Source organism: Podarcis tiliguerta (genome assembly GCF_965153285.1).
Source record: "Podarcis tiliguerta genome assembly, chromosome: 14".
Lineage (NCBI taxonomy): Eukaryota > Metazoa > Chordata > Lepidosauria > Squamata > Lacertidae > Podarcis > Podarcis tiliguerta.
The window spans coordinates 52,495,541-52,521,984 of NC_139547.1; the positions used below are offsets into that span (position 1 = coordinate 52,495,541).

General features: G+C 52.3%; 2 protein-coding genes and 1 long non-coding RNA gene across 6 annotated transcripts in view; 1 reads left to right on the top strand and 2 right to left on the bottom strand.

Annotated features, from left to right (window-relative positions):
* The window catches only part of FBXL18 (F-box and leucine rich repeat protein 18), a 35,511-nt gene extending 28,458 nt beyond the window's left edge, over positions 1-7,053 (bottom strand). For 3 of the 4 annotated variants that reach the window (XR_014504911.1, XR_014504912.1, XM_083413513.1), the window contains exons 1-3: positions 6,922-7,053; positions 4,835-5,035; positions 2,724-4,273 (exon numbers count right to left, since the gene is read on the bottom strand). Coding sequence is in view for 1 of the 4 variants with exons in the window: in XM_083413513.1 (XP_083269639.1) it covers positions 2,724-4,273; positions 4,835-5,035; positions 6,922-6,939 (1,769 nt within the window). In the remaining 3 variants the exon portion in view is untranslated. Of the gene's footprint in view, positions 1-1,001; positions 2,337-2,410; positions 4,274-4,834; positions 5,036-6,921 lie in introns of those variants that run through there. The other variant, XR_014504913.1, reaches the window with a different exon arrangement.
* Positions 1-26,444, top strand: part of LOC310664603 — a 404,468-nt gene that overhangs the window by 99,247 nt on the left and 278,777 nt on the right. The gene's annotated exons all lie outside the window — the stretch shown is intronic.
* On the bottom strand, positions 12,270-19,166 carry ACTB (actin beta). Its single transcript, XM_083413680.1, has 6 exons — positions 18,428-19,166; positions 15,780-15,908; positions 14,878-15,117; positions 13,961-14,399; positions 13,588-13,769; positions 12,270-13,125 (listed from the first exon to the last, which is right to left on the bottom strand). Exons 2-6 carry the CDS (start codon positions 15,900-15,902, stop codon positions 12,982-12,984), a joined length of 1,128 nt encoding a protein of 375 aa, XP_083269806.1. The 5' UTR covers positions 15,903-15,908; positions 18,428-19,166; the 3' UTR covers positions 12,270-12,981.

Genomic DNA, 26,444 nt, shown 5'->3' on the forward strand with positions numbered 1-26,444 from the left:
TCCAAAGGAGGAAAACACTATTGAAAATTATCTGCTGGCAGGGTGTGTGTGTGTCTTCCTCCACCCTCCTCTCAGGACATCTCTCTGCCACAGGGATAAGAATTCACTTATTTGATACTCAGCATCGTGTCTCAGGTGTCAAACGCTGATCTTCCATTTTCTCCACTGAGACCCAAAGAAAGGAAACCCGCTTTGAGGTTTTCTACAAACAAGCGGCAAACAAGTTTTATGAAATAAATCAAATAAATAAAAGGGAAGCAAAGGAAGGACTCCTTGTGTGGTAAGTACCATGGAGGGGCGAATAAACAGTTTTCGCTGTTGCTCCGTGATCAAAGCAACATGTGAGCAAGCAAAGGAAAGCTCAGCTGGTTAGAACATGGTCTGATAACAGTAAGGTGACAGATTCAATCCCTATATGGGGCAGCTGCATATTCCTGCACCTCAGGGGGTTAGACTAGAAGATCCTCAGGGTCCCTTCTAACTCTACCATTCTATGACATTAAGTTACTCACAACAGTAAATGGACAGAAAATATTTTTGCAGTACAGCATCCCGTCCACCAGGTGACACTGTTGCCATATTATTATCATCAGAATATCCTTTTTTGTTTTCAAGCCCTGACAATATCACTGTTTAAATGTTCAGAGTTAGAAACGGGTTGAGAATCAGGGTGAATCACAGACAGACACCACCCCCAGGGAGCTGCTTTGAAACTATCCTCTTTTGTATCAAAATATATGTATTTTTCTGTTTAGAACACCGAGTCCATTGGCTCTGTGGTGTATTAATCAGCGAAGGCCAACTATTATCAGTGGGCCTGGGAGTTAAAGGCATGTTCATTCGGTTTTCTTTGAGGCTATTTCAGTTTTAGTGTTTCATTAGGTTGGGGGGGGGAACGGGGGGGGGGAATAAAACAAGGAATGGCCTTGGCTACAAACAATGCAGGGATGTTTTGATCATTAAACTGCTTTCCATGTCTCCGGAAGGCACCCACCTTGCAATTTTGGTGACAAGCAAACTCACCAGCATTTTAATCAATTGGTCAACCAACTACAAATTCATCAATGAGCTGACAGCCTTTTATGTTAACTGTAAATTGAATAGTGTACATCCATTGCTTCCTTCTCTAGCCTTCCCCCTTGATATTGCAAACACACAAAGCTGCTTTCTACTTATACCAAGTGAGCCTGTTGGTCTCTTCACTCCTCCAGATGTTCGCAGGCTGCATCTCCCATCGCAATCTCCAACAACTAGCCATGTTGAGTTGGGCAGCAACATCTGGAGGGCCACTGGATCCTTCACCCATGATCTAGCGCAGCAATATCCAACCGATCAACAGGTAGATCACGAGGGTTCTCCTTGTCGATCGCGGGAGTTAAAAAAGAGCTCGCCCGGTTCTTCATGAGCAAGGATAGGCAAACTAAGCCTTCTCAATCCGGCCCGCAGACGGTCTGGGAATCAGCGTATTTTTACATGAGTAGAATGTGTCCTTTTATTTAAAATGTATCTCTGGGTTATTTGTGGGGCATAGGAATTCGTTCATTATTATTTTTTCGCAAAATATAGTCCGGCCCACCAAATGGTCTGAGGGACGGTGGACCGGCCCACGGCTGAAAAAGGTTGCTGAACCCTGTTCATGAGCGATTGCTACGCGCCCCGCCCTGGCACTATGTCCAATTACTGCTGCCAGCGTCTGAGTGAGAGCTACAGACTGGTGAGCGAATTAATGCAACCCTTTCCAAAAAAAGCTCAACTACTATGGGCAATGACAATGGGTAGATCACTGCCAGTTTTATTACACTGGGAGTAAATCGTGGTCTCTATAGAGTTGGATATGATATGCCTGATGTAGCACATACCAATCTAGCCCAAACCAACGACTCTGCCTGGCCATGGTTTCCTAGGGTGTCAGGCAAAGGCAATCTCCAGGACTAATGACCAAGAGCCTTTAGAGTCAATGTACCAGGGATAGAATGTGCAGCTTCTACCCGAGTCCAGTGCCAGGCACGTTTTGCGACTGCCACAGGTCCAATTGCAACCACACGGAGATCTCCAGCTTTCTTAAGCAGGTAAGCAGAAGGGCTTATTCGCTGCCTTTGAAGCCCACCTTTATCTCCAAGTAGCACATAGTTCACCCCACTCATCAGTTACTCCTTGTGATGACCCTGTGAGGTAGGCTAAAAGGCTGTGACTGTGACCCAGTAACCTTCCTGACTGAGTTGGGATTTGAACCCTGATCTGCCAAGTCCTAGTCCAACACTCGTCACCCCTACACCACGCTGGCTTCCTAGAATACTTCTGCTGTATAAATTAAGTAGGTAAATACATACATTTGGCTTTATTGCTGTTAAATAAATCATGACACGGTGTAATATGTCATGTGTTGTTGTTCCTCTGAGGTTGTATTTACCAAATTTTAAGACCTGCTAAGGAACAGAGGATTGTTATGATGCCTGATATGTAAACCACAGAATTCAAAGGCTTTCTTTTTCCCATGACTGTGTACCTGAGTTTCTAACGCTGCCTGAGTCGCAGGCCCTCTGCCTCTTTAGGAGTTCCGGCTAGCTAAAAACCAAAATGACCCAGCCCACAACCTCATTTGCCAGGAAGAAAAGAAGCCCCAGGTGCCAGAGATCTCTCTCCCTGCCGCAACAGGATGGGAAAGCAACAGTGCAGGGCTAATTCAGGATCTGGCCCACCTCTGCTTCACCTGAGGCCCTCACCTGAGATCTCGCAAACACCTGCAGTGCTTCAACATGTCCACGAGGGCTGGCATGTACATCACTTTGCCCATCATGCCCAGGTTGGCCAGGGAAAGAGTCCGCAGGTGCTGGCACTGGGCCCCAACGTGAACGAGCCCGGAGCCTGTGAGGATATTGGGCAGCTGGGCCAGAGTGAGGCTCTGCAGGAAGGCCAGCTGGCCAATGGCGGCCACTTCGGCATCGCCCACATGCTGGGCCCGCCCACAGGGAGGCAGCGAGTTCCGAATGGCCGGCTCGTTCCGCGGCATGGCGGAGGAAAAACTGGACCCAATCAGCTCCAGCTGCTGCAGAAACGGAAGGCTTTCCAGCAGGGTCCAAAACACGGAGGGCTGGGGTCTGGAATTCCCCTGCTCCAAGCAGTTCCGCGGACACATCTGCACCCCGATCCGGACTTTCTTCCCAAAACTCGGGGAGGTGGCGTTGGTCGCCGGCTGCACGGACGGCTTGTCGGCGGGCACAGGGCTCACGTCGGCGATGGAGCAGACAGGCAAGGCCAGCGAGAGGAGGCACTTCAGGTGAGCAAGGAGCTGGCACAGGTGCCTGCCCAAGTCTTCGGAGCTGTGGTGGTGGGCGCACGACAAGTTCAGGTGCCTCAGGTGGCAGCAGGAGGCGACGAGCGTCTCAGCGATGCTGCTGTCAATTTCGTCTTCCGCTTTCCGCAGCGTGGAGTCGGGAGACAGGCAGTGGACGCAGCCGCTCAGGTTCAGGCTGACTAAGCTGCGGAGGTCTTTGCCGCCGTTGAGGACCCTCTGGACCAGCTGGCTGCCGGACAAGCTGCAGCGGCTGAAGCTGAAGTAGACAGGGTTGCTGAACTTCAAGTGCTGCAGGAGGCTGGAGCCATTCATCCAAGACCCGGGCAGCTGCAAGGCATCCAGCGTCACGTTCCGGGCCATGGAGTCCAAGAGGTTTTTCACAGCGCAGCTCTGGGGGAAGCCGCCGGGGGCAGAAATGAGGAAGGCATGGAGTTTCTCGGGTGTGCGGTCGCTCAGCACCGCCAAGTACAGCCTCACCACCTCCTGGTTGACCGGCCCGGGCGCCAGCCTAGCGTAGAAGACCCGAAGGTTCTGGTAGTGAGGCACATTGCTCTCACCAACCATGAGCTGGCCAGAGATAATCAAGCCCTCCCGCGACCGGTCCAGGATCTCAAAGTACAGGAGCAGCTTCTCGAGGCTGGTGCAGCAAGGAACCACCCCGTAGGAGGGCGTGTACAGGGTCTGCTTGAGCTCCAGCACGCGACTCAGCGTGGCTTTGCACTCGCTGCTCAAGTGGGAGGCGTCAAAGCCCGGGTTCACGTCGATGGCCAGGGAGCGCAGGTGCTGCAGGGCAGAGAGCATCTTGGAGAGGCGGAGGGAGGTGAGGTTGCAGCCGGACAGGTTCAGCTTCACCAGGTTCCTGCAGCGGGTCACCTGGTCGATGGTGGAGCCGGGCAGCCAATAGCAGCCGCTCATGTTCAGCTCCTGAATCTCCTTGCCAATCTCCCGCATGAGCTGCTTCACCTTGTCCTTGTCCACCTGTGCGCAGCAGGCAGAAACAAAACACACGTTAGCGATCCGTAAAAGGAGCCAGCACCACTTTCGATGTGAAGGGACAGACTCTCCAGAGATCTCTTTCTTTACAGGGCTCTCTTTGAAAGCAGCTGGGGCAGGGAGAGCTTCCAGTGGTTTCCACATGGAAGGCCAGATCACCCTGCAGTGTGTTCAGAGAGCTAGACTCACCTTCAGACTGGAGAAACAGCCAGAGGGAAAGAAAGGTTGGAAGAGAGACTGACCATGAAATTAAGGACAGCCCTGAAAAGTGTCAGACTGAGCCTGTTCTCTCACTCTCTCTGCTAGAGAGAGCCATATAGCAAATCCCCTCCCCTGTTTGAGGCCAGAATAAAGACAAGTGGAAGCATTTTCTTACCCTAAACCCAGGAAGCACCTTCTCCATGGTGCCTTTTCACTTAAAATACTAATCTCCTTCTCTACCCTGATGTACACTAGGGACTGAATCCCTTAACTGAAACCCAGTATCCCTGAGAACCCCTCCCCGCTCCATCCACATCCCGTGATTCCCTCAAGGCTCTTCCTCACCTGATAGTCCTTCTGTAGGGTCACAGCGTGGGTAAGGCTTTTGTCGAGGCTAAGAACAGAAAGCTTCCGGCAGACTCTTCGGACATTCAGGACAAGGTCTGAGACTGGGGTGTACCTCAGGATGTGCAAAAGGATCTCATCCGAGAACTCCATTAAGTTCATAGCGTTGCTCTCCTCTCCACTCTCATCGCTCGTCACTTCCTGGAGAGAGAGAGAGACAGGGAGAAAGCAAAAGAGCTCAGGACACAGAAATGAGATTCCTTTGGGGACCGTTGGGGAAGAGAATGTGTCTGAAGGAGAGCATATAGAATCACGGGTTTTCCGGTGAAGAAACCTGCAAGCCAGTTAACAAAGAAAAGAGGGGGTTTTGGAGAGAGCAGGAGAGTAAAGAACAAAATAGAGAAAAGAGCAATACTGGAAGCAACTTGGAAATGCTGGAAACTTGTTCACACATGCATGTTTATCATCGGATGACTACAATGTGTGAACGTTATCTTTTAAGTTTTCTCCGCTGCAATATTTGGTGACTTATGGTTGAGTGGATAAATATGAATGAAAGGTTGTCAAGTTAACATCTTGTACATGTGAATGGAACACAACAATTCCCAAGGGAGTGAAGATCACAGGCCTCGAGATGGCAAATGACACACAGGCATGCTTGAACCAGGCCTGAATTAGGGCCCTTGGGCATTGTGTCCTCCAGTTCCTCCTGGGTGCAAAACCACACCTGACTCAAGGCACTTAAAAACTGGCCTGTGAGAGAACGGTGGGCTATGAACCAAAAGTGGTGAGGGTCTGCTGTGTGGAGGGTGACTGTGGATAGAAGAAAAGGCCCCATAGGAAGGAAATGGATGGAGACCAGAGGCTGGGGAAGAGGGAGAAAGGCTAGAAATTGAAGTAGAGGGGTGAAGAAGAGTGGTGAGGAAGGATGTTAGGGCAAGACCACAGCTGTGGATGAAGAGAAAGTAGAATGAAATGTAAGTAGTGGGTGGAGGAGAGGTGGGAATTGGTCAACTACAGCAATGGGGGGGAATCTGCTGGCATTTGAGCAGGGGGTAAGGAATGGGTGTGCAGGCTGCACCTCTAGTTCCAAGATCTCAAGTTACAATGCTGGGAGAGACCGGGGAAGGGGGGGAACAGCTCGGAGGGTGGTGCAGCTGCTCTGCATAGACGAGGTCCCATTTTGAATAACCGTTAGAATTGCCTCAGGAAGCAGAGCTGCAGAAGCCTCAGCCTTGGAGCAGAGGTAGGGGAACATTTGTAGGAGACACCCCCCCCCCCAAGATGTTGCTGAATTGCAACTCTCCCACCCCTCCCATGCGCAGCTGGGGCTGATGGGAGTCCCAATAACATCTGGAGGGCCACAGATCACCCACTCGTGCTGGAAAGTAGCTCCCTGTCAAAGCGAAACAGAGGTGCTCAGGCCCAGCTGCCCCCGACTTTCGACACCAGGTTAAGGCCCATGCAATTGGTCTTGGGGAGGGGTTATGAACTCTGCAGCCTTACCTGATAGCAGCTGCTGCCCTGCACTTTGAGAAGATTCAAGAGGCTGAAACCTCTGTCCTACCTGCTCTCACTTTAATTCATGGAAATGCTAATAAGTGATACAAAGCAGACCCGAGAGGCAGCAAGGCAGGAAAAAGTCAGCAGTGAAGAGCAGGCGCCTCGGGGCGGCGGGAGGGGGGTCAGCCCAGCCTGGCACCAAATCGGACGCCAGGGAGAGCTGCAAACGTGCTAAGGAAAGTCAACCACCCGCATATAGAAGCTTCCCCTTTGGGAACCTGCGATGTTTTCTGGATTTTTATGAAATAGATGAAATGCAGCCTCTCCGACTTGGGGGGGGGGGCGGTTTGCAAGCGCCGAGGAGCCGAACCCTCCCGTTCCCTCCGTGACAAGCAGCAGGCGGCACTGACTGGGCCGCTTCCCCCCCCCCTCCCGACACGCGACAGGGCCGCTTCAGACGTTCGCCCCCGGGAAGAGCTGCTGGGAGCGGTTGCCATGGACACGCGAGGGGCAGGGGAGCCGGGGTTGCCATGGACACCCAGGCCTGGCTGATGCTGCTGCCGCGCCTCGTTCCGCGGGGTTACCTCTCCCGGGGAGGCCATGGTCGGCGGGCCTCGGCCTCCGAAAGCGCCTCCGCCTCTGCCCCGGCCGCCGGCCCTTCCTCACGCGCAGCCTCCCAGCCGGCGGAGACGAGGACTCAGCAGCTTCCGGCGCGCTCCTGACCTCACTTCCGCTCCCCGGCCGCCTCAGAGGCGCCATTTGGGGAGAGGCGGAAGAAAGCGGAGGCGCCATCTTGAGAAGGTTCGCCCCCTCAGAGCCGCCTCTTCTCCAGCTTCTCCGCCTCCGTCCGGCGCTGGCGCGGGAATAGCGTTTCTGCCTCTATATTCCTCGTTATGTCTCCGTCTATTTCTCTCTCTCTGCCTCCCTCTCTTTTCCTGTGTGTACCATCGTGTCCCGGACGCCATCTTGGGAGTGGCATTGGCCGGCCAAAATAAAGAGCCGGCACTCAGATTTCTTGCTTTTAGGCTGCTATCCAAAACATGCCCGCTTTTATTTGCATAGTGACTGAGGGCATCCCACCTTCCTCCCGAGGCGGCGTCCATAGCTCTCCCTCTCCCCCTGTTAGTCCTCACAACAACCCTGCGAGGTAGGTCTGACTTGGTATAAAGCAGCTTCCTAACTGTAGAGTTTGGAGGGGCCCCGCGGGGTCATCTAGCCCAACCCTCTGCAATGCGGGAATTGCAGCTCAAGAATTGCAGCTGATTGACAGCGGAATGGACTCCCTCTTCTTCCTGGAAAGTTTTTAAGCAGCGCTTGGAGGTCCATCTGTCCTGGATATTTTAGCTGAGATTGCTGCATTGCAGGGGGCTGGACTAGGTGACCCTCGAGAGCCCTTCCACCTCTACTATTCTAGGAATCCCCTGGCAGATGGTCACCCGTCCTCTGCTTTAAAACTTCTAAGGAAAGAGAGAGCCTGTGCCAGACTACCTGAGAGACAGGGACTGGCAATTGTTACCACATAAATGGCTTTAAAAGGAGGACTAGGCAGACTAGGCTGCAAGTCACGATGGCTCTGTTTGCTACCTCCGGATGAGAGACCGTGGGCCTCCAAATGCCAGCTGCTGTGGGGCAGCAGCAAGAGTGCAATTGTGCTTGTGGACTCTGGTTTCACCTGTTCCAGCAGGGCTCTTAAATTCCTTGCAGCAAATATGGATTATTAAGGACAGCGGAGGCTGAAATCCCGACTCCGCTCAGAATTCAGCAGGGTTGACTTCTGAGCAGACATGGCTAGGGCTGCGGTTAATGCCTCGCGCAGAGGGATGGGAACTGTAGTGTGGCGGCCAAATGTATCCCTCCCCTAGGCTTATATGGTCATAGGATCTTAGAGTTTGAAGGGACCCTTAGGATCATGTAGTCCAAACCCCTGCAATGAGGAATAGGCAGCTCTCCCATATAGGAATCGAACCCGCAACTTTGGAGTTATCGGCACCATGCGCTAATCAACTACTGAGCTGCCTGTATTCAGAGGCATATTGGCCTTTGACGGTGGACACAGGACATAGGCATCATAGCCCTCTCCTCCATGATTTTGTCTAAACCTCTATTAAAGCCATCCAGGTTGATCAAGGGTCTGGAAACCAAGCCTTAGGAGGAACGGTTGAGTTGGCATGTTTAGTCTGGAGAAAAGCAGACTGGGGGGAGCTACAATAGCCATCTTCCCATGAAAGCCACATGGAAGAGGGAGCAAGCTTGGCTTCTCCTGCTCTGGAGGGGAGGACTCGAACCCATGGCTTCAACATGACTAAACATCAGGAAGACTCCCCCGGGAAATAGTGGCCTCTGCTTCTTGGGAGGTTTTTAAGCAGACGCTGGACGGTCATCTGTCATGGATGCTTTAGTTGAAATTCCCGCATTGCAGGGTTGAACTAGACGACCCTAAGAGTTGCTTCCAGCACTATGATTCTCTGATTCTAAGTTGGTGGTCATCCCTGTCTCCTGAGGGAGGGTGTTCCAAAGTTTAAACTCTGCTCTAGGTAAAAAATGGAAGGGACGCAGGTGGCGCTGTGGGTTAAACCACAGAGGCTAGGGCTTGCCGATCAGAAGGTCGGCGGTTCGAATCCCCGCGACGGGATGAGCTCCTGTTGCTATGTCCCTGCTCCTGCCAACCTAGCAGTTCGAAAGCACGTCATAGTGCAAGTAGGTCAATAGGTACCGCTCCGGCAGGAAGGTAAACGGCGTTTCCGTGCGCTGCTCTGGTTCGCCAGAAGCGGCTTAGTGATGCTGGCCCCATGACCCGGAAGCTGTATGCCAGCTCCCTCGGCCAGTAAAGCGAGATGAGCGCCGCAACCCCAGAGTCGGTCACGACTGGAGCTAATGGTCAGGGGTTCCTTTACCTTTAGGTAAAAAATGACTTTCTTTTCTCTGCCCTGAAGCTTCTAATATTCATCTTCTTTGGGTGCTCATCAGTTCTAGCGTTACATTATTAAGGGAGAAACACTCTGCTCGCTTTAAAGAACCATCTGTACTGTAAATCCTTTTTGCAGAACTGCTAGTGAGAAAGACACACACCCCATTTCCTTGGTTCAACTCATTCAGGTAAACGTTACTGGAAGTTTTCAGGAGAGCAAGATCAGCCCTGAGGTCCGTCTCCTCATCCAGCACCCCATCCCTCACAGGAAGGAGCCTGTCTGCAAAACCCACTATCAGGGACCTTGCTTCTGATCCTGGAGATCTCTAGAGCGCCATCCTCACTAGTAACCATCAACAGACCTCCTCTCCTCCATGAATCCACTGGATCCCTTTTAAATAGCAACAGGCACCTGCTATTCAAAACACCTGGACTGAAAACAGCCCAGCCAGTGTCTAAGGAAGGCGGGACAGGATTCTGGCAAAAGGTACATGGAAGGTGGGCAAGCCTCCTTCAAGACAGCCAGAAAGGAATCTGCTCTCAATGGCTGTCCATTAACTCATTCCTTCACCTCCTGTTAGAAGCAGTGCACCCTGGATTCCAGGCACTGCAGAGAGGCCAGTATTGCCAGGCTGGCACTGCTTGCCAAGCTTCCCTAAGGTTGCTCAGCTGCATCTCAAATGACCATTGGCAGTTGACGTCACTCAAGGAGGGCCCATCTTTAAGGGAAGGACTAAGGAACACGGGTGGAGCTGTGGGGTCAAACCGCAGAGCCTAGGGCTTGCCGATCAGAAGGTCGGCGGTTCGACAAGGTGAGCTCCCGTTGCGCGGTCCCTGCTCCTGCCAACCTAGCAGTTTGAAAGCACGTTAAAGTGCAAGTAGATCAATAGGTACCGCTCCGGCAGGAAGGTAAATGGCATTTCCGTGCGCTGCTCTGGTTCGCCAGAAGCAGCTTAGTCCTGCTGGCCACATGACCCAGAAGCTCCCTTGGCCAATAAGAAGAAGAAGAAGAGGAGTTTGGATTTGATATCCCGCCTTTCACTCCACTTCAGGAGTCTCAAAGCGGCTAACATTCTCCTTTGCCTTCCACCCCCACAACAAACACTCTGTGAGGTGAGTGGGGCTGAGAGACTTCAGAGAAGTGTGACTAGCCCAAGGTCACCCAGCAGCTGCATGTGGAGGAGCGGAGACGCGAACCCGGTTCACCAGATTACGAGACTACCGCTCTTAACCACTACACCACACTGGCTCTAAGGAGAGATGAGCGCCACAAAGTGGTCACACATGCGACCAACATCTGAAGGAACCAGCAAGTGCTCCTTTTGACCACACTGGATAGGATTGCAGACCCCTGTTCCTGTTGCAAGGCCAACTTGGGCAAGCGGATGGAATCCGGGAGTCTCAGGAGAGAAATCTCTGTGCTAGGGGATTAATACCTATTTGCTTGTGTTTGCAACTAAAAAGATTCTGCATAAGGATAGAGTAATATTAAGAGCTTGGGTCAGTTCTAGACTTATTTTCACCAGTTCTAACTCAGTACAGTATCGGGGGTGCAGGCTGCCATCTGAGAGCTGAATGGCTTTTTATAATTAGAAATGCTTCTAAATACTATACTCAAGGTGCCAAACTGAAGCAGCTACTGTTCTTTGGTTTCTACCATCCTGTGCAGCATCCCAGCCCCTCAGCCCAGTAGAACCTCCAGTACCAAGAGGACCATTTCAGCACAAACCAGAGCAAAGCGCCTGGGTCAGGCTCCCAGGGCTTCTGGCTGCTTTGAATTGCCAGCCCAATGGTCCTTGAATGCACCTAGAAGTAGCTAGAACTGCAGATCTTAGTAGATCAAAAGGCAGAACTCACCCTGAAATGGAACCATGTTTATATACTTCATATGGAGGAGGGCAACCAAAATGGCCAAAGGCCTGGAAACGATGCCTTATGAGGAACGGCTAAGGGAGCTGGGCATGTTTAGCCTGGAGAAGAGGAGGTTAAGGGGTGATATGATAGCCATGTTCAAATATATAAAAGGATGTCACATAGAGGAGGGAGAAAGGTTGTTTTCTGCTGCTCCAGAGAAGCGGACACGGAGCAATGGATCCAAACTACAAGAAAGAAGATTCCACTTGAACATTAGGAAGAACTTCCTGACAGTAAGAGCTGTTCGACAGTGGAATTTGCTGCCAAGGAGTGTGGTGGAGTCTCCTTCTTTGGAGGTCTTTAAGCAGAGGCTTGACAACCATGTCAGGAGTGCTCTGGTGGTGTTTCCTGCTTGGCAGGGGGTTGGACTCGATGGCCCTTGTGGTCTCTTCCAACTCTATGATTCTACTCTATATACCTGCCCTCAAGCCCATACAGAAAATGAAGTCAAAAGGGAAAAGGACAGGCATTGTCCAGTTAATCCTGCCCCTGCACATTATTAGTATTCAGCACCATAGTCTGCCTGCCTGCATGAAACTACGTCAAGAGGCTTTTGCTTGAAGCTTAGGGTAAGCAGGCTGCATCCAACTCTGCTCAGCCCTTAGGCTTCATGAGTTGTTTCTGCAGCAGTGGTTCAAAGCCCAGGCCTGTAAGCAGGCAGAACTTGCACCCGAGGAGCGCTTTTGAGCACAAGGCCAGGGCTTTCCAAATGGTGCCAGGCCGCTCATCCCCAACCAGAGACCCTATAGGCTACGGCTGATAGGAACTGGGATGGCCCCAGGTTCTTGTACTAGTTTCATGCTTGTTCCAAGTTGTAGTCAGACTGCTTTCTACCTTGGCAAGGGAAGGAAGTTCATGTATGGAATCCCTGTGGCTGACTTGGACCATACATTACTCCAACTAGACTAGCAGCTTGGTTTGGCAACACTTCCCAGATTGGCAATTGATCTTGCCGGTATCAGAACCGGCCCTGGGGACAAACTCCCCCCACCCTCCCCACATTCTCTTGGGGTTCCTTCCACCTCTGCCGTTCTATTTCTATGACCCTCTTCTTTGCCCCAACCAAACCCAGGCTGCGTGGACCAGAGACTTGACACGAAGAGGCAAAAGTCTATCATGTGCATCTTTATTGGAACTGTTTAAAGTCAGTGTACAGTTTTCACCCCCACCGTATCCCCGTATACATACTGGCACCAAATTTGGGTAAGGGCTCCCCCAGCTCTGGGAGGGGGAAGGGGGGTACACTGTAAACCTTCACATCTAGAGATTGGGAAGAAGATAAACCTACACAGCCCATTTCTATTATTGGTTTTTTTGCATGGCCAAAAGTAAACAAAAATTGGAAGAGGACCAAGTGTTTTTTTCGTTTTAAGGCGCAAGATACAGAAAAGACACTTGTTGGATTACATTTGGGAGGGGGGAGGTTTCTAAGTACAAGCAATCCTTTCCTGCAACACCAGAAAGTGCTCCTGCTCCTTCAAAAGCTGGGCTGTTGCCTCAGCAGAGGCCGGTTTAACTTCCTCTCAATATTTGGAATGACTTATTTTAAAAAAAAAGGAAGGAAGAGGAAGAACACAAATGTACAATCAAAGTCCTCAGATGCATTGCAGAACTTTGGGGGGGATGTTCGCTCCAACACAATTATTATTTTTCTAAAAGACTGTTGCCGTCAACTTTTCATCATTCCAGTTTTATATCCTGAGTCAAGCGCCAAAACAAAGAAAGCCATGCCAATCTCAACTCTCACTTTTTTTAAACGCGCAGTAATGGGGTTTTTTGTCAAAAAAGGGGGATAATTGTTATCATGGTAACTAAGTCCTGTTTAGAAGCATTTGCGGTGGACGATGGAGGGCCCAGATTCGTCGTACTCCTGCTTGCTGATCCACATCTGCTGGAAGGTCGACAGGGAGGCAAGGATGGAACCGCCAATCCAGACAGAGTATTTGCGCTCTGGTGGAGCAATGATCTGTTGGGAGAAAGCGTTGCAGAACTTGTTAAGACTCCACAGGCAGGGGGTGAAAAGGTTTCAGCCATGAAAAAGGCTACAGAAGCTCACCTGAGTGCTCAGGTGTTGCCCATTCACAAAATCTAACAATGACTATAACCCTGGTAGAAAACAAGCAGTTGCTGAACTCAAACTCCCAACCACTGGCCATTATTCCCAACCCCTGCCAGAGATCATGGCAGCTCTTTGTAGAGTTGGTAGGATCCTTCGCAGGCCCCAAATCCCAAGGATGTGATTTATGCACACAGCTTCACGACAAGGAGATGGGCCAAACACAATCTTTCAGCGGCTGCAGAGGACACTTTGAAACCAGAGTCCTCCAGGCGGCAGAGTTAGCTACAGAAGGACCTGCTTAAAAGCAACGCCAAGTCTCCTGTGGCTCCACTGGCTGAAGAGTGTGTAAGCTGAAAACAGAAAGCTCACCTTGATTTTCATTGTGCTGGGTGCCAGGGCTGTGATCTCCTTCTGCATTCTGTCAGCGATGCCTGGGTACATGGTGGTGCCGCCAGACAGGACGGTGTTGGCATACAGGTCTTTACGGATGTCCACGTCGCACTTCATGATGGAGTTGAAGGTGGTTTCGTGGATGCCGCAGGATTCCATACCTGCCGGAAGGTGAAAAAACTTTTAATGCCTCGGACCCAGGACAAAGTTCCCCCAACACACAACCGAAACCTTGGTTTTACCCACACCCTCCACATTCTGCTAGACTACAGATGCCACTCTTGGGAGTTCTACACCCCAATTTCTGCCAAGGCTATGTTTTGAGGGAACAGCTTTGCAAAAAAAAGATTACCCAGGAAAGAGGGCTGGAAGAGGGCTTCTGGGCATCTGAACCTCTCGTTGCCAATGGTGATCACTTGGCCGTCAGGAAGCTCATAGCTCTTCTCCAGAGAGGAACTGGAGGCCGCGGTCGCCATCTCCTGCTCGAAGTCCAGCGCAACGTAGCAGAGCTTCTCTTTGATGTCGCGCACGATTTCCCTCTCGGCCGTGGTGGTGAAGCTGTAGCCTCTCTCGGTCAAGATCTTCATGAGGTAGTCGGTCAAGTCGCGGCCCGCCAGGTCCAGACGGAGGATGGCGTGGGGCAGGGCGTAGCCTTCGTAGATGGGCACAGTGTGGGTGACGCCGTCGCCAGAGTCCATCACGATGCCTGTCGTGCGGCCGGAGGCGTACAGGGACAGCACGGCCTGGATGGCTACGTACATGGCTGGGGTGTTGAAAGTCTCGAACATGATCTGGAAGAGCACAGGGGAGACCGTCAAGAACCCGGAAGCCCCAGGGGCACCCAAAACTCATGCTCAACAGGTCACAGCCTGTACCACCCAGATGGTCAGCCCATGCTTAGGCAGCCATGGGCCCCCACACAATTGATGCAACCAGCTTGCATAGTGGCAAACTCTGCCCGCGCCGCCCCCGTTTCACAACACAGGAAATGTTACAGAAGTCACTCAAAAACAAAGTCAAAAGGGTTAGTGGAAAAGAGTGCTGCGAGCATGTTGGGAGGAGAAAAGAAAAGCCAATTCAGGAGAGATAAAAACCTTTCAAGATCCAGCAAGAGAAATTCAGACCCGGAAAGGAAACCCCTGCAGAGATGGGCAAAAGAGGAGAAAGATGAGCAAAAAGAAAATGGGAATGTTGACAGGTAGCCTTCTTGCACGTTGGCAGGGGAGGGGGAAGAAAGGTGTGCGGAAGCGGGGCTCTGCCAGCACGTACCTGCGTCATCTTTTCTCTGTTGGCTTTGGGGTTCAGGGGAGCTTCTGTCAGCAACACAGGATGCTCTTCTGGGGCGACTCTCAGCTCGTTGTAGAAGGTGTGGTGCCAGATCTTCTCCATGTCATCCCAGTTGGTGACAATGCCGTGTTCAATGGGGTACTTCAGGGTCAGAATGCCCCTTTTACTCTGTGCCTCGTCACCAACATAGCTGTCCTTCTGGCCCATGCCAACCATCACACCCTGGCAGGAGAGACAAGAGGCATCAGAACACAAGCAGGCACCAGAGCCAGCCTTTAGCAGAAGCCCAGCACCGGGCACAAAAAGCAGCAGGCGTGGCTTGTCTTTAAAGTTCCTGGTGCTCAAGGAGACTCGATTGTGAAGGAGCCCAGGGTGGGGTGCCATTTCCACACCTGGGGCAGCCCCTTCATCACTGCCTCTTTTCTGTATAAAGGCTTTGGGAAGCCCCAAGCGAGGAAGAGACTTTTAAATTTCACTTGCTGGCACAGAGGAGAAAAACTCCCAGCTAAAAGTGCTTGCCCATCTAGAGCGCCGTCCACTGCTGAAATTTATTTCGAGGCTACTAATTTATTCCAAGCTTTTTCAAAAGGGGGCAGATATCATTGTGAGGAAGGGCCCTGGTTTGCTTTTGTACACACTTGGCCCCTGGGTTCAACCCCTCCTTGTACCTCCAGCTGCAAGGCTGGGGGGGGGGGGAAGAGAAATTAGCAGATGACATGGACCTGGTGTTGGTAGTGAAAGGGCACTTAAAACTATCAGTGTCAGGCACAAGTTGGCAGCAGCAGCATCATCCGATTTAGAGACCTACCAACTATACTTTGTTAGAGACCTGCAATGCGTTTAAACTCACTTTTGAGCCTAGGAGGCCCTGGCAAGCGACATACCTGGTGTCTGGGGCGACCAACGATGGAGGGGAACACTGCGCGAGGGGCGTCGTCCCCGGCAAAACCGGCTTTGCACATTCCGGAGCCGTTGTCAACCACGAGGGCAGCGATATCATCATCCATGGCGGTCTGTAAAAGGAGGAAACAAAAAGGAAGAGTTGGCAATGAGGCAGCTGGATCCAAGCACCGTCTCTTCCGCAGGGTGCTGGTTTCGCACTCGGCGCCACCTGCCGCTAAGCGCAACCACCCCACCCACTTCTCCTTCTGGGGATTTAATGGCGCAGGCTGGCCCCCGCCCACCCCAACTTCCTCCCCAGCTTCCTGTTTTGTCATCGCGCGGCGCTTGCCGCCCGCCGCCGCCAGGGGGCCCCTGCCCCCGCCTCCTCTGTGCAGATTTGGGACAAAGGAAGTCCTCTGCTCCCCGTCTCGCATTATTACCATAAAAGGCAATGGTTGGGAGAAAGGCGAGCTGTGCAGCCAGATATCGGAGGGCTGGATGGGGAGGGAGGCCACGCCTCCCCCCCACCCTCTCCAGAGAGGAGCATATGTCTGAGGGCCACTCCCAGGAGTGGCGCAGGCAGCTCATCTCAACACCCCTTTCAGGCAAGATAAGACCTTAACGGTCTTGCCCCGAAACTAGGGCAAGTTACACCCTATAGGTTATTTTTCAAAAAGCGCAAGGGCTCTGGCGTCCGCACCCAGCTCAGAACAGCAGCGCGCCAACCTGTTTGTCCTGCTAGTCTCGCAAGCCAAGATGCGGCTTAAAAGCGAGGAAGGAGCAAGAATATTCCTCCCAATGATTTTTAAGAGAAGGGGGGCACCGTCTGCCTCGCCTTCCTGCAAGGGGGGGCTGGCATGACCAGGGCCCTTTGTCCCCGGCCGAAGATTAAGATGCTATTTCTGGGCTCGGAGGGAAGGATGACTCTCCCGGGCATTAACTCCCAAGAGCAAATTCCGCTTCCCCACCCGCAAAAAAGGAGCAGCATCTCAACTCCCCGTTTGTTTCGGAGTAAGCCGCAAATAATTCAGCAGTACTTAAAAAAATGGGGAATTTCCATCCAGGAGCTGCATGCCCTATACTACTTCCCCACTTGGCCGTAGCAGACCCCACCCCTCTCCAGAGCAGCCGGCCGCTGAAGTCTTTTATTATAAAGATAAAACACAATGGAAGGTTCTCAATGAGGACTAGCGCCGTGCCACTCTGCGCCAGGAAGCTTAAAAGGAAAAGGCCAAAGAGCTGAAAGAAGAGAGAGGGGACTTTTTGGTACTTGAGCAAAGAAGTAAATGTTCTTTATGGGGGGGGGAGAGCCCTCTAGGGCAGCCAGTGTCCCCCCCCCAAAGAAATAACACACAGACAAGGCTTCCTGCTCCTCCTTCCCCCACCGAAGGATCGAGAGCTGCTCCAAGGAGACAAAAGAGCGCCCATCACCCACATGGGTGGGGCAGCCCCTCCGTGAATGATTGATCGGCTTCCCCTCCCCAAAAGGCACCTCCCTCCCCCCCCCATGTGCTCCACCAATACAATAGACATGCCGGCTCCCACCACCGGAAACAGCCCCCCTCCTTCTCGAGGCACACCCTGGCACGTTTGGGTGCTGCCCCCACCTCCCTCTTGGGGGGGGGACTCAGGAGAAAGGGTGGGGGAGCAGCTCTCCAACAACCCCCCTCCCTTAAAGCCAACTGCCTGCCAGCATGGCCAATCTTACCCAGGCAAGTCAAGCCCACCATCTTTGCACTTTGCAATAAATCCCCCTTTTGGGGGCGGCGGGGGAGAAAAAGGCCCCACGGAAAACCGACCACCAGCCCGGAAACGGAGCCTACCAGGCCCGGGAATGCCTAGGAAGAGTCGCCAAGCTCTGACCGGGTCTCCTCGGGCCAGGCCGTTGGCTGGCGCAAGGCGAGACTCGCGTCAACGCGTTCCCACGAACAGGGAAAAAACCCCGCGCAAACCCAGCTGCCTTCTTTTTAGCTCCGGGGGGAGGAGATCCTTCTCTCTCCGTTAACAAAAGCTGAGCAAAAGACCTCCCGTTTCTCGGCACCCCCCCCCCCTCGAGCGCTTTACTCCGGAGTTGTAAATCCCAGGCGCGCCGCGGCTTAGGCGCGCAGCCCATTGCGCAGCCCGGAACGCCGAGTCCAAAGGCACCGGCGCAAAGGGCTCGGGAAAGGGGGCGCGCGATCCTACCAGGAAACCTCAAATCCCCCCCCCAACACACCCACCCATCCCGAACTCCGTGCAAAGAGAACCTCGCGGCTTCTCCGCGGAAGGCTGACGCACATGCGATTAATCCAAGCCCTTTGCAACACCGCGCCCCCTCCTCGAGATGCAGCCCGGCTCCCCTTTTACAGAGCGAGCCTCCATCTCCGAGAATCCAGACCCCCCCCCCCAAAAAAAGGGCTTCCTTCCCCAGAAAAGCAACCCAAACCCGGCGCGCGCCTTTCTTGGGCGAGCCACCAAGAGCCACAAACAACGCGCAACTTTACGCAACCGGGTGCCAAAGCCCCCCGAAGCCCACCACGAAGCCTTTTAACCCATGCACGTTCATTTACTCTTTGCAAATGCCAAGATCCCACCCCACCCCCTCGCTCCTTCGGATTCCATTTTTTTGCAAATGCAAAAAATCAAAATAAAACAAACCAGAGGCGCTTACCTTTTGGTTAGTGGCAAGGCTGCTTGCTGGAGAACAGGGGGGCAGATGGCTTTTTCAAAAGGAGCGGCGGGGGCGGCCCAAAGGGAAGCTTGGCGGCGCGCAACAGAGACCCGCACGGCAGAGAGAGCGCTTAACGGCTGCCCGGCCGGCGCCGCGTCGCCGGGTTTTATACGGGCAGCGCGGCGGCGCTCTCGCCATAAAAGGCAACTTTCGGAGCGGGCGCCTCGGATTGGCTGCGCCGCCCTCACTCACTCACGAGGCTCCTCGGTGCACATTGCAGCAATTCTCTCTCTCTCTTGCAAAGCGAAAAGGAGGGGGGGGAATGCAAGCCGGGGAGGGGGCAGAGATGCGCGGCTTCTGCACGGGCCGCTTGCACGCCCGCTTCCCTGGCCAAGGGGCTCCCCCGCAGCCTTGCACCGCCGAGCCTCCCTTTGCAAGCGCGCCCTTTGGCGCATCGGGTCTTTTGCAAAGGCGGGATGGCGGCACGGAGAGGCCTCTGGCCTCGGAAAGAGCAAGCAAGGCGCGTGCACGCCCTTCACCGGGTCTGCCGGCCTCCCCAGCTCCCGCCTCTGGAGAAGAGGACCCCCAAAGGGACGCGCGGGTTATTGGGGAGGTTGCAGAACCTGAACCGGGGACCCTGTGCGCCTCCTTTGGGAGCCAAGCCTGCGTGGCGTGGAGGGATGCCCGGCTGAGTCTTTGTATTTGTTGCCTTAATCGATCCCACGTTTTTCTCTCCCAAGGGGCTCAAGGTGGCAAGCGTGGTTCATCTCCCCCTGCTAATCCATCCCCACAACAGCCCTGTGAGGTAGGCTAGGTCGGGAGCTTGATAGCTGAGCGGCATTTGAACTCTGGTCTCTCCCAGGTCCTAGGCTTCATTTCATCTCCACAACAACCGGGCCAGGTAGGTTAGGTTGAGAGGTGATGCCTGTCATTGCTACCAACTTCAGGACCCAGTGGGGGATTTGAATTCGGGTCTCTCTCGGGCCCTAGTTTGGCACCAGTGGCGTAGCGTGGGGGGTGCAGGGGGGGCCGGCCGCACCGGGCGCAACATCTGGGGGTTAGGGTTAGGGGGCGCAAATCCACGGGTTAGGAGGCGCAAATTACTTGCCTTGCCCCGGGTGCTGACAACCCACGCTACGCCACTGTTTGGCACCCTGACCTCTACACTGTTGAACAAGTCCAGATTTTGTTTGCAGCACCACCCTGCCTCTCACATATTCACATACACACAGAATAGGATTGACTTCCCAGTAGAAATCCGTCAAACTGACCCGCAAACCTCTCAGGTGCCCACTCAGAGATCAGGCCATGGGTCAAAACTTCGCAAGGCAGGCCATGAGCCTCACTGGAGCCACAGCAGGGTGAGTGTGTCCCCCCCAATCCACATTTTAAGGACGGTGCAAGAAGTACTGTATCCTCTGCGTGCTGGGGCAGAAGGAACTTCTGCTAAATTTAATGGAAACCACGCACACCGGCTGGGTTGTAGGCGGGGGTCACCTTAAAGACGCTCCTTTCGACTGTACAGGGGCACCTGGATCCCCTGCCCAAATCTCCACACAGCACAAAGTTAACCTACGGAACTGGCTGCCACAAGATGTAGGGATGAAAGAGGCTGGGAGGGCGATGCTGTTGGTGGCTACCAGCTACGATGATGGCCTTGCTGTGCCCGGCTTCTGAATGCCAGGGCCTGGGAAGCGCAGGAGGGGAGAAGACGCCAGTCCTGCATGTGGGCTCCTTCAGCCCCTGTGAGAACAGGATGTGGACGAGATCCAGCCACCGGCCTGATCGAGCAGGCTCCTCTCTTAGGTGGTTGCGGCCCTCCTTCACCCTGGCCTGCCCAGGATGTGATATTATGATCCCTCTTGTGATATTATGATCCCTCTTGTCTACATGAGGGGCTCTGTGCATGGCATGACCCTCTGGCATTTTTGCACGGGCCGGCTAAAGAAAGGGAAGTTTCTTCCATCCCTCGCTCCACCTGCTTCTGGCGCTGGTCCCACCCACCTCTGGCATGCGGCCAAAGGCTGCTTGTGAGTAGGGGGCCAGTTTCACTTCTCCCAGTTTCCGGATTTTCCAATCTTAAAATTCAGTTCTGCACATTTTTGAAGCAACATGTGGGGGTATTATTTTTTTAACATCCGCGTGAATATGCGTCAGCACCTTTCTGCACATTACTGCTAATAAACACATTTCTGCATGCAGTTTTGACGAAGGCCCACATTTCTGCAAGCAGGTTTCCGTAACACAATGCGGTTTGGTATGTTACTTTCCCCGATATATTTCATGCGCATTCCCCCCCGACACACAATTTTGTATTGCGAAATCCGAAATCTCGAAGGGCGACTGTATCTTAGTTCTTGTTTGGGAATGTGTGGGTTTGATGCATTTGGCTATAAACAGGAACTGAATCTACCCCATCCCTACTCGAGAAACTAGGTTCGAGATAGATGGTCCTTTGGGTTGACCTATGCAGGGCTTTTTCTAGATTCCAAAGTGAGACGGCATGCCCTCAGCTAGGGGACATACCCCAAGAAGCCTGAAATGAATGAATTCTGAAAATATTTCCCAGTACGTGTTCCCTTCTCCCACTCAGAGTTGCTTAGATGTGCCAAACTCAGCTGGTCATAGGATTTGAGGCTCATGGTCTGGGGTTTGCAGACGCCTGTGGGAAAACTGCAAGCAGGATCCTGCCCACCTCCTGTGACTTCCAGCCCCTGGTCTTCTGCCTCAGATGATGGAGGAAGAAGAAGAAGAAGAAATAATAAATGTTATTTATACCCCGCCCTCCCCAGCCAAGACCGGGCTCAGGGCGGCTAAAACCAAGTATAACAACAATTGATTTAAATACAACTTGAAAACAAAATTAAAATAAAGCATTAAAATGCAGCCTCATTTCAGTAGAAACTCAAATCAAAAAACTTTTTGGGGATGAAAACGTCAAGTCTTCATCAAGGCCAACTATCCAGACTGGTCCTACATGGGCCAGAAAAAAACCAGGGAAGTCCCCAAATAGGAGTTCCATCATAGAAGGAAAAAGGAAAAAGAAAAGAGGGGGAGGGAGTCAAATTGGCTCCAAGCAAAGGCCAGGCGGAACAACTCTGTCTTACAGGCCCTGCAGAAAGAAATCAGATCCCGCAGGGCCCTGGTCTCATGAGACAGAGCGTTCCACCAGGCCGGGGCCAGTGTGGAGAAGGCCCTGGCTCTGGTTGAGGCTGATCTGACTTCCTTAGGGCCCGGGACCTCTAGGGTGTTGCTATTTATGGACCTTAAGTTCCTCCGTGGGGCATACCAGGAGAGGCGGTGCCGTAGGTACGAGGGTCCTAGGCCGTGAAGGGCTTTAAAGGTCAAAACCACCACCTTGAAACTGACCCTGTACTCCACCGGGAGCCAGTGCAGCTAGAAAAGCACTGGGTGAATGTGATCCCATGGCAGGGACCCCATAAGGAAACTCGCTGCAGCATTCTTCACCCGCTGGAGTTCCTGGGACCGCTTCAAGGGCAGCCCCGCGTAGAGCGAATTACAGTAGTCAAGCCTGGAGGTGACCGTCATCATCCAACTTGAGCATCACTACCTCTTCTGGAAGTGAATTGCATCGTTTACACTGTGAATAAATACTTCCTTTTGTCCGTCCAACATGCAACTCCATTGGAGCCCCACAATTTCCAGTGTTGTGGCAGAGGGAGGGGGATATCCCAAATGCTGCAGCCTTCCTTCACAGGGGAGTCGCAAAATCTCATGGCTGATTTCTGTTGCCCTTTTCTCAACAGGGCAGTTTGGTACTTCCTGTAATGCCGGGGTGCTAGAAGTAAATGCATTCTTACAGATCAGGCGGTTTTCAGGAAGTCTTTGGCACAACCTGTTAATCCCCATCCTCTGGGAAGTTTGGGGCCAAATTAGACTTGGCCTGACTTTCCAAGGCATCTTTGCATCAAACCTGCACATTTGTTTAAATGCAAATTGCATCAGCTCCGCTCTGATAATTAACAGGATCAGGCACCAGCGGGGGATTTCCTCCCAGTGCAAACAGCAGGTTCAGAGGAAGGATCTTTCTCAGGTAGCAGGGGAAAGGTTACGCCCCCATCTCCATGTTTACCAAGCCCGCCCCACCCATCAGCTGATGCAATTTGCATTTAAACAAATCAGCACCAAGGTATGCTCAGTCCTGAGCCAAAATACCTGTAAATCTGCCAGCGTATCCGCCAGCTGTTTACTTTCACCTGTATCTCTGTCCCTCCCTCCTTGTTGCTTTCCCTGGGTGGAATCTTAGATTGTAGCCTCCTTCGGGCAGAGGCTGGTCCCCCTGCACTACGCAAAACAGCAGCAGCAACATTCACTCATTTGGGAACAAGCATTAGGGGATATCTCCCTGTCAAGGCAATAATGACAGGTAGTTTTACATAGGATGCTTTTCTGCAAGGCAGATCCCAAGACATCATCCCTCCCTCTCGTCGCAAACCCAAGCGCTGCGAGCTCTGCAGAAACAAGAGGGAAGGCATTTGAGACATGCAGGCTGCTGGAAGTTGTTCTCCTAGAATGAGGGGGGTGAAAAGCAGTCAAGAGATTGACTCTCTACTCCATCACGCACCCTGACTAGGAATTTCACCTCACTAGGCAGCCTTAAAGCAAGCCACTCCCTGCCAGCCTCGCCACCTGCTCCCCAGCGTTGCCACTTCAGGAGCATCCCAGATCCTGGCATTTCAGGGCCCAAACCTGAGACCTGGGGGCAAGCCCTGGTGATGGATGTCAACTGGGAGAGGGGAGTGCAGAAGGGAAGACGCCAAACTCAGTGTCTATGCTATAATTTACAGCACGCTGAAGTTTGGAAGTGCATGCACAGTCTTCTAAATATTATCATCATCGTCATCAGGTTTCCCATGCAGGAATCTCAGGTAGAGAACCCCTGGCAGGTGGCCATCTAACCTCTGCTTAAAAACCTCCCAGGAAGGAGAGTTCACTGTCTCCCAAGGGAGACAGTCCCACTGTCTTAACACCTCTTCTTACCATCATAAAGTTCTTCCTTATGTTGAGTCGGAATCTCCTTCCTTGTAAAACCTTCCATGATGATGTCATGGACAGGCAACCAGGGAACCAGGTAGCCGGCTAAAGGTAAAGGTACCCCTGACCGTTAGGTCCAGTCGTGGCCGACTCTGGGGTTGCGGCGCTCATCTCGCTTTATTGGCCGAGGGAGCCGGCGTACAGCTTCCGGGTCATGTGGCCAGCAGGACTAAGCCGCTTCTGGCGAACCAGAGCAGCACACGGAAACACCATTTACCTTCCCGCCGGAGTGGTACCTATTTATCTACTTGCACTTTGACGTGATTTGGAACTGCTAGGTGGGCAGGAGCAGGGACCAAGCAATGGGAGCTCACCCCGTCGCGGGGATTTGAACTGCCAACCTTCTGATCGGCAAGTCCTAGGCTCTGTAGTTTAACCCACAGCACCACCTGCGTCCCAGGTAGCCGGCTAATTGAGAGCAAATGAAACCCTGGCTTCCTTCATGGTATGCTGCCGATATCTTTCCCTGGCCTCCTTCCTCTGCCACCTTGCAGGAACACACCCAGCATCAGTCGCCTTGCCTTGGTGAAAGAGGCCCCCACCATTTCACCTGTTTCGAAGGAATGCTTCCACCCCGTTTTCAAGGAAACCGCCCCAAGGGAGCGGCGCACCTGCTGTCCACGTAAACTAGGCATAAATAGCAGTTTTTCAGGTGTCCTTGTTTGGAAAGTCATGATAAAGAATTCTGCTAATTAGTGGAGGGAGGGAGGGAGAGGCTTCGCTCTGAGCAAGAAGCCTGATATTCCTGCTGCCGCCACCCACTCCATCTCTCATACGGCCTGTCGGAAGTGGAGTTGGGCTGCGCCAGTGGCTCTGCCAGAAGTGGCAACGTCGACAACAGCGGAGCGAGCCAGGGTGGAATCCTTGCACACAGCAGGAAAGCAGCTGTCAACACCACCTCTCAACGGCCAGCGCATTACTTGTCATGGACGATTTGCAAGGAAGAATGGCGCCCACGGAACAGCACTTCAGCCAGAGAGAGAGAAGGGCTGTGTGTGGACAACTCTGATCCTAATTCTTACTTGTAGCGCCTTTTTCTGTTCCTCCGGGGTTAGTGGCAAGGTAAGCAACAGAGCACACAGGGTCCAGCTTTGTGGGATTTTGACATTTTATTGCTGACAGCCTGGAGCTGATGGGAGATGGGGTGCCACAACAGGACCCCCCCACACACACACACATGCTGCCCCCTCAAGAGTCATGCACCGGCCACGGTCCCGTGGGAAGGATTCCCAGAGAGAGAGGATGAGGCTGGTCCCCTTGCACCCCCGTTCCTTCTGAGCAGCTGCCCCATGGCAAGGGTAACGGAGCTGAATGCTGGAAGATTCGGGGCCGGTTGAAAGAAAGCGCTTCTTCCATAGATGGTACATTACACCAGTGAAATTAGCTAGAATGTGCAAAATAAGTAATAAAATGTTGGAAATGTAAAGAAAAAGAAGGAACTTTTTATCACATGTGGTGGGAATGTAAGAAAGTAGAAAACTTCTGGGAAATGATATATAATGAGATGAAAAAGATGTTGAAATATACATTTATTTAAAAAAAACAGAAGCATTTTTACTTGGCATTGTAGGGGTGGATATTAATAGACAGGATAGTAAATTGTTTTTATATGCAACAACGGCAGCAAGAATTTTATGGGAACAAAAATGGAAACCAGAAGAATTACCGACAAAAGAAGAATAGCAAATGAAATTAATGGACTATGCAGAATTAGACAAACTGACAGGAAGGATTCGAAAGCTGCGGGACCAGTGATTCTTAGAGGACTAGAGTAAATATATGAACTACAGTATTTGGAAAGCAATTGTAATAAACAGATTACGCTAGTAGGACTGCGAGAAGTTTTGTAAGGAGGACTATGCGAAATATTCCAAAGAAGACTACGAAGAGAATTATTAGTTAAGGACAATTAAAAGTAATAGAGAAATTAAGAAATGCAGATTAAGTGATAAAGAATGGAAAATCTTCAGAGGTAAAATATTATATAAGATAATAATGTAGGTTAAATGATTGTTGGAAATGATATGTTAAAAAATTAATAAAAATGTATAAAAAAGAAGAAGAAAGAAAGCGCTTCTTCCAGCAGTGCAGAGTTCAACTGCGGAACTCCCTGCCACAGGATGGGGGTGGGGATGGCCAATCAGATGGCTTTAAAAGGGGGCTAGACAAATCCACAGGGGAGGGGAGGGGGCTATCAATGGCTGCTAGCTAGGATGGCCGTGGCCTGACTCTGCAGTTGGAGCTAGCAATGTTTCTGAATCCCAGGTGCTGGAAACGGCAGGTACAGAGAGGTATTTTGTGCTTGCTTCCACTCACTGGTTTCCCATGGTTTTACCTGTTCTTGTTTTTATTTGTAAGCTGCCTTGAGTTCCTGTTGGGGAAAAGCTAGGAAAGAATGAATGAATGAATAGCATCTATTTGGCCACAATGAGAACAGGGGCCATTGGCCTGATGCAACCGACCTTTCTTATGGAAGGTCAGATCACTGGCCACAGTGATCCATGCGACGGCCACCTCCAGGCTTGACTACTGTAATTCGCTCTATGATGGGCTGCCCTTGAAGTGGTCCCAGAAACTCCAGCGGGTGCAAAATGCTGCAGTGAGGCTCCCCACGGGGTCTCTGCCATGGGAGCATAGTCACCCAGTGCTTTTTCAGCTGCACTGGCTCCCGGTGGAGTACAGAGTCAGGTTTAAGGTGCTGGCTTTGACCTTTAAAAACCTTCACGGCCTAGGACCCTCATACCTACGGGACCGCCTCTCGCAATATGCCTCACAGAGGACCTTAAGGTCCATAAATAGCAACACCCTAGTGGTCCTGGGCCCTAAGGAAGTCAGATTAGCCTCAACCAGAGACAGGGCCTTTTCAACTCTGGCTCCAGCCTGGTGGAACGCTGTGTCTCATGAGACCAGGGCCCTGCAGGATCTGATTTCTTTCCGCAGGGCCTGTAAGACAGAGTTGTTC

Excerpts from the sequence above, each read along its gene's own strand:
- ACTB (XM_083413680.1), bottom strand. The coding sequence starts at position 15,902 with ATGGATGATGATATCGCTGCCCTCGTGGTTGACAACGGCTCCGGAATG. Across the intron at positions 13,770-13,960 it reads CTTCCAGCCCTCTTTCCTGG|GTATGGAATCCTGCGGCATC; the intron begins GTAATCTTTTTT and ends ACCTTCCGGCAG. Across the intron at positions 13,126-13,587 it reads CCAGCACAATGAAAATCAAG|ATCATTGCTCCACCAGAGCG; the intron begins GTGAGCTTTCTG and ends TTCTCCCAACAG.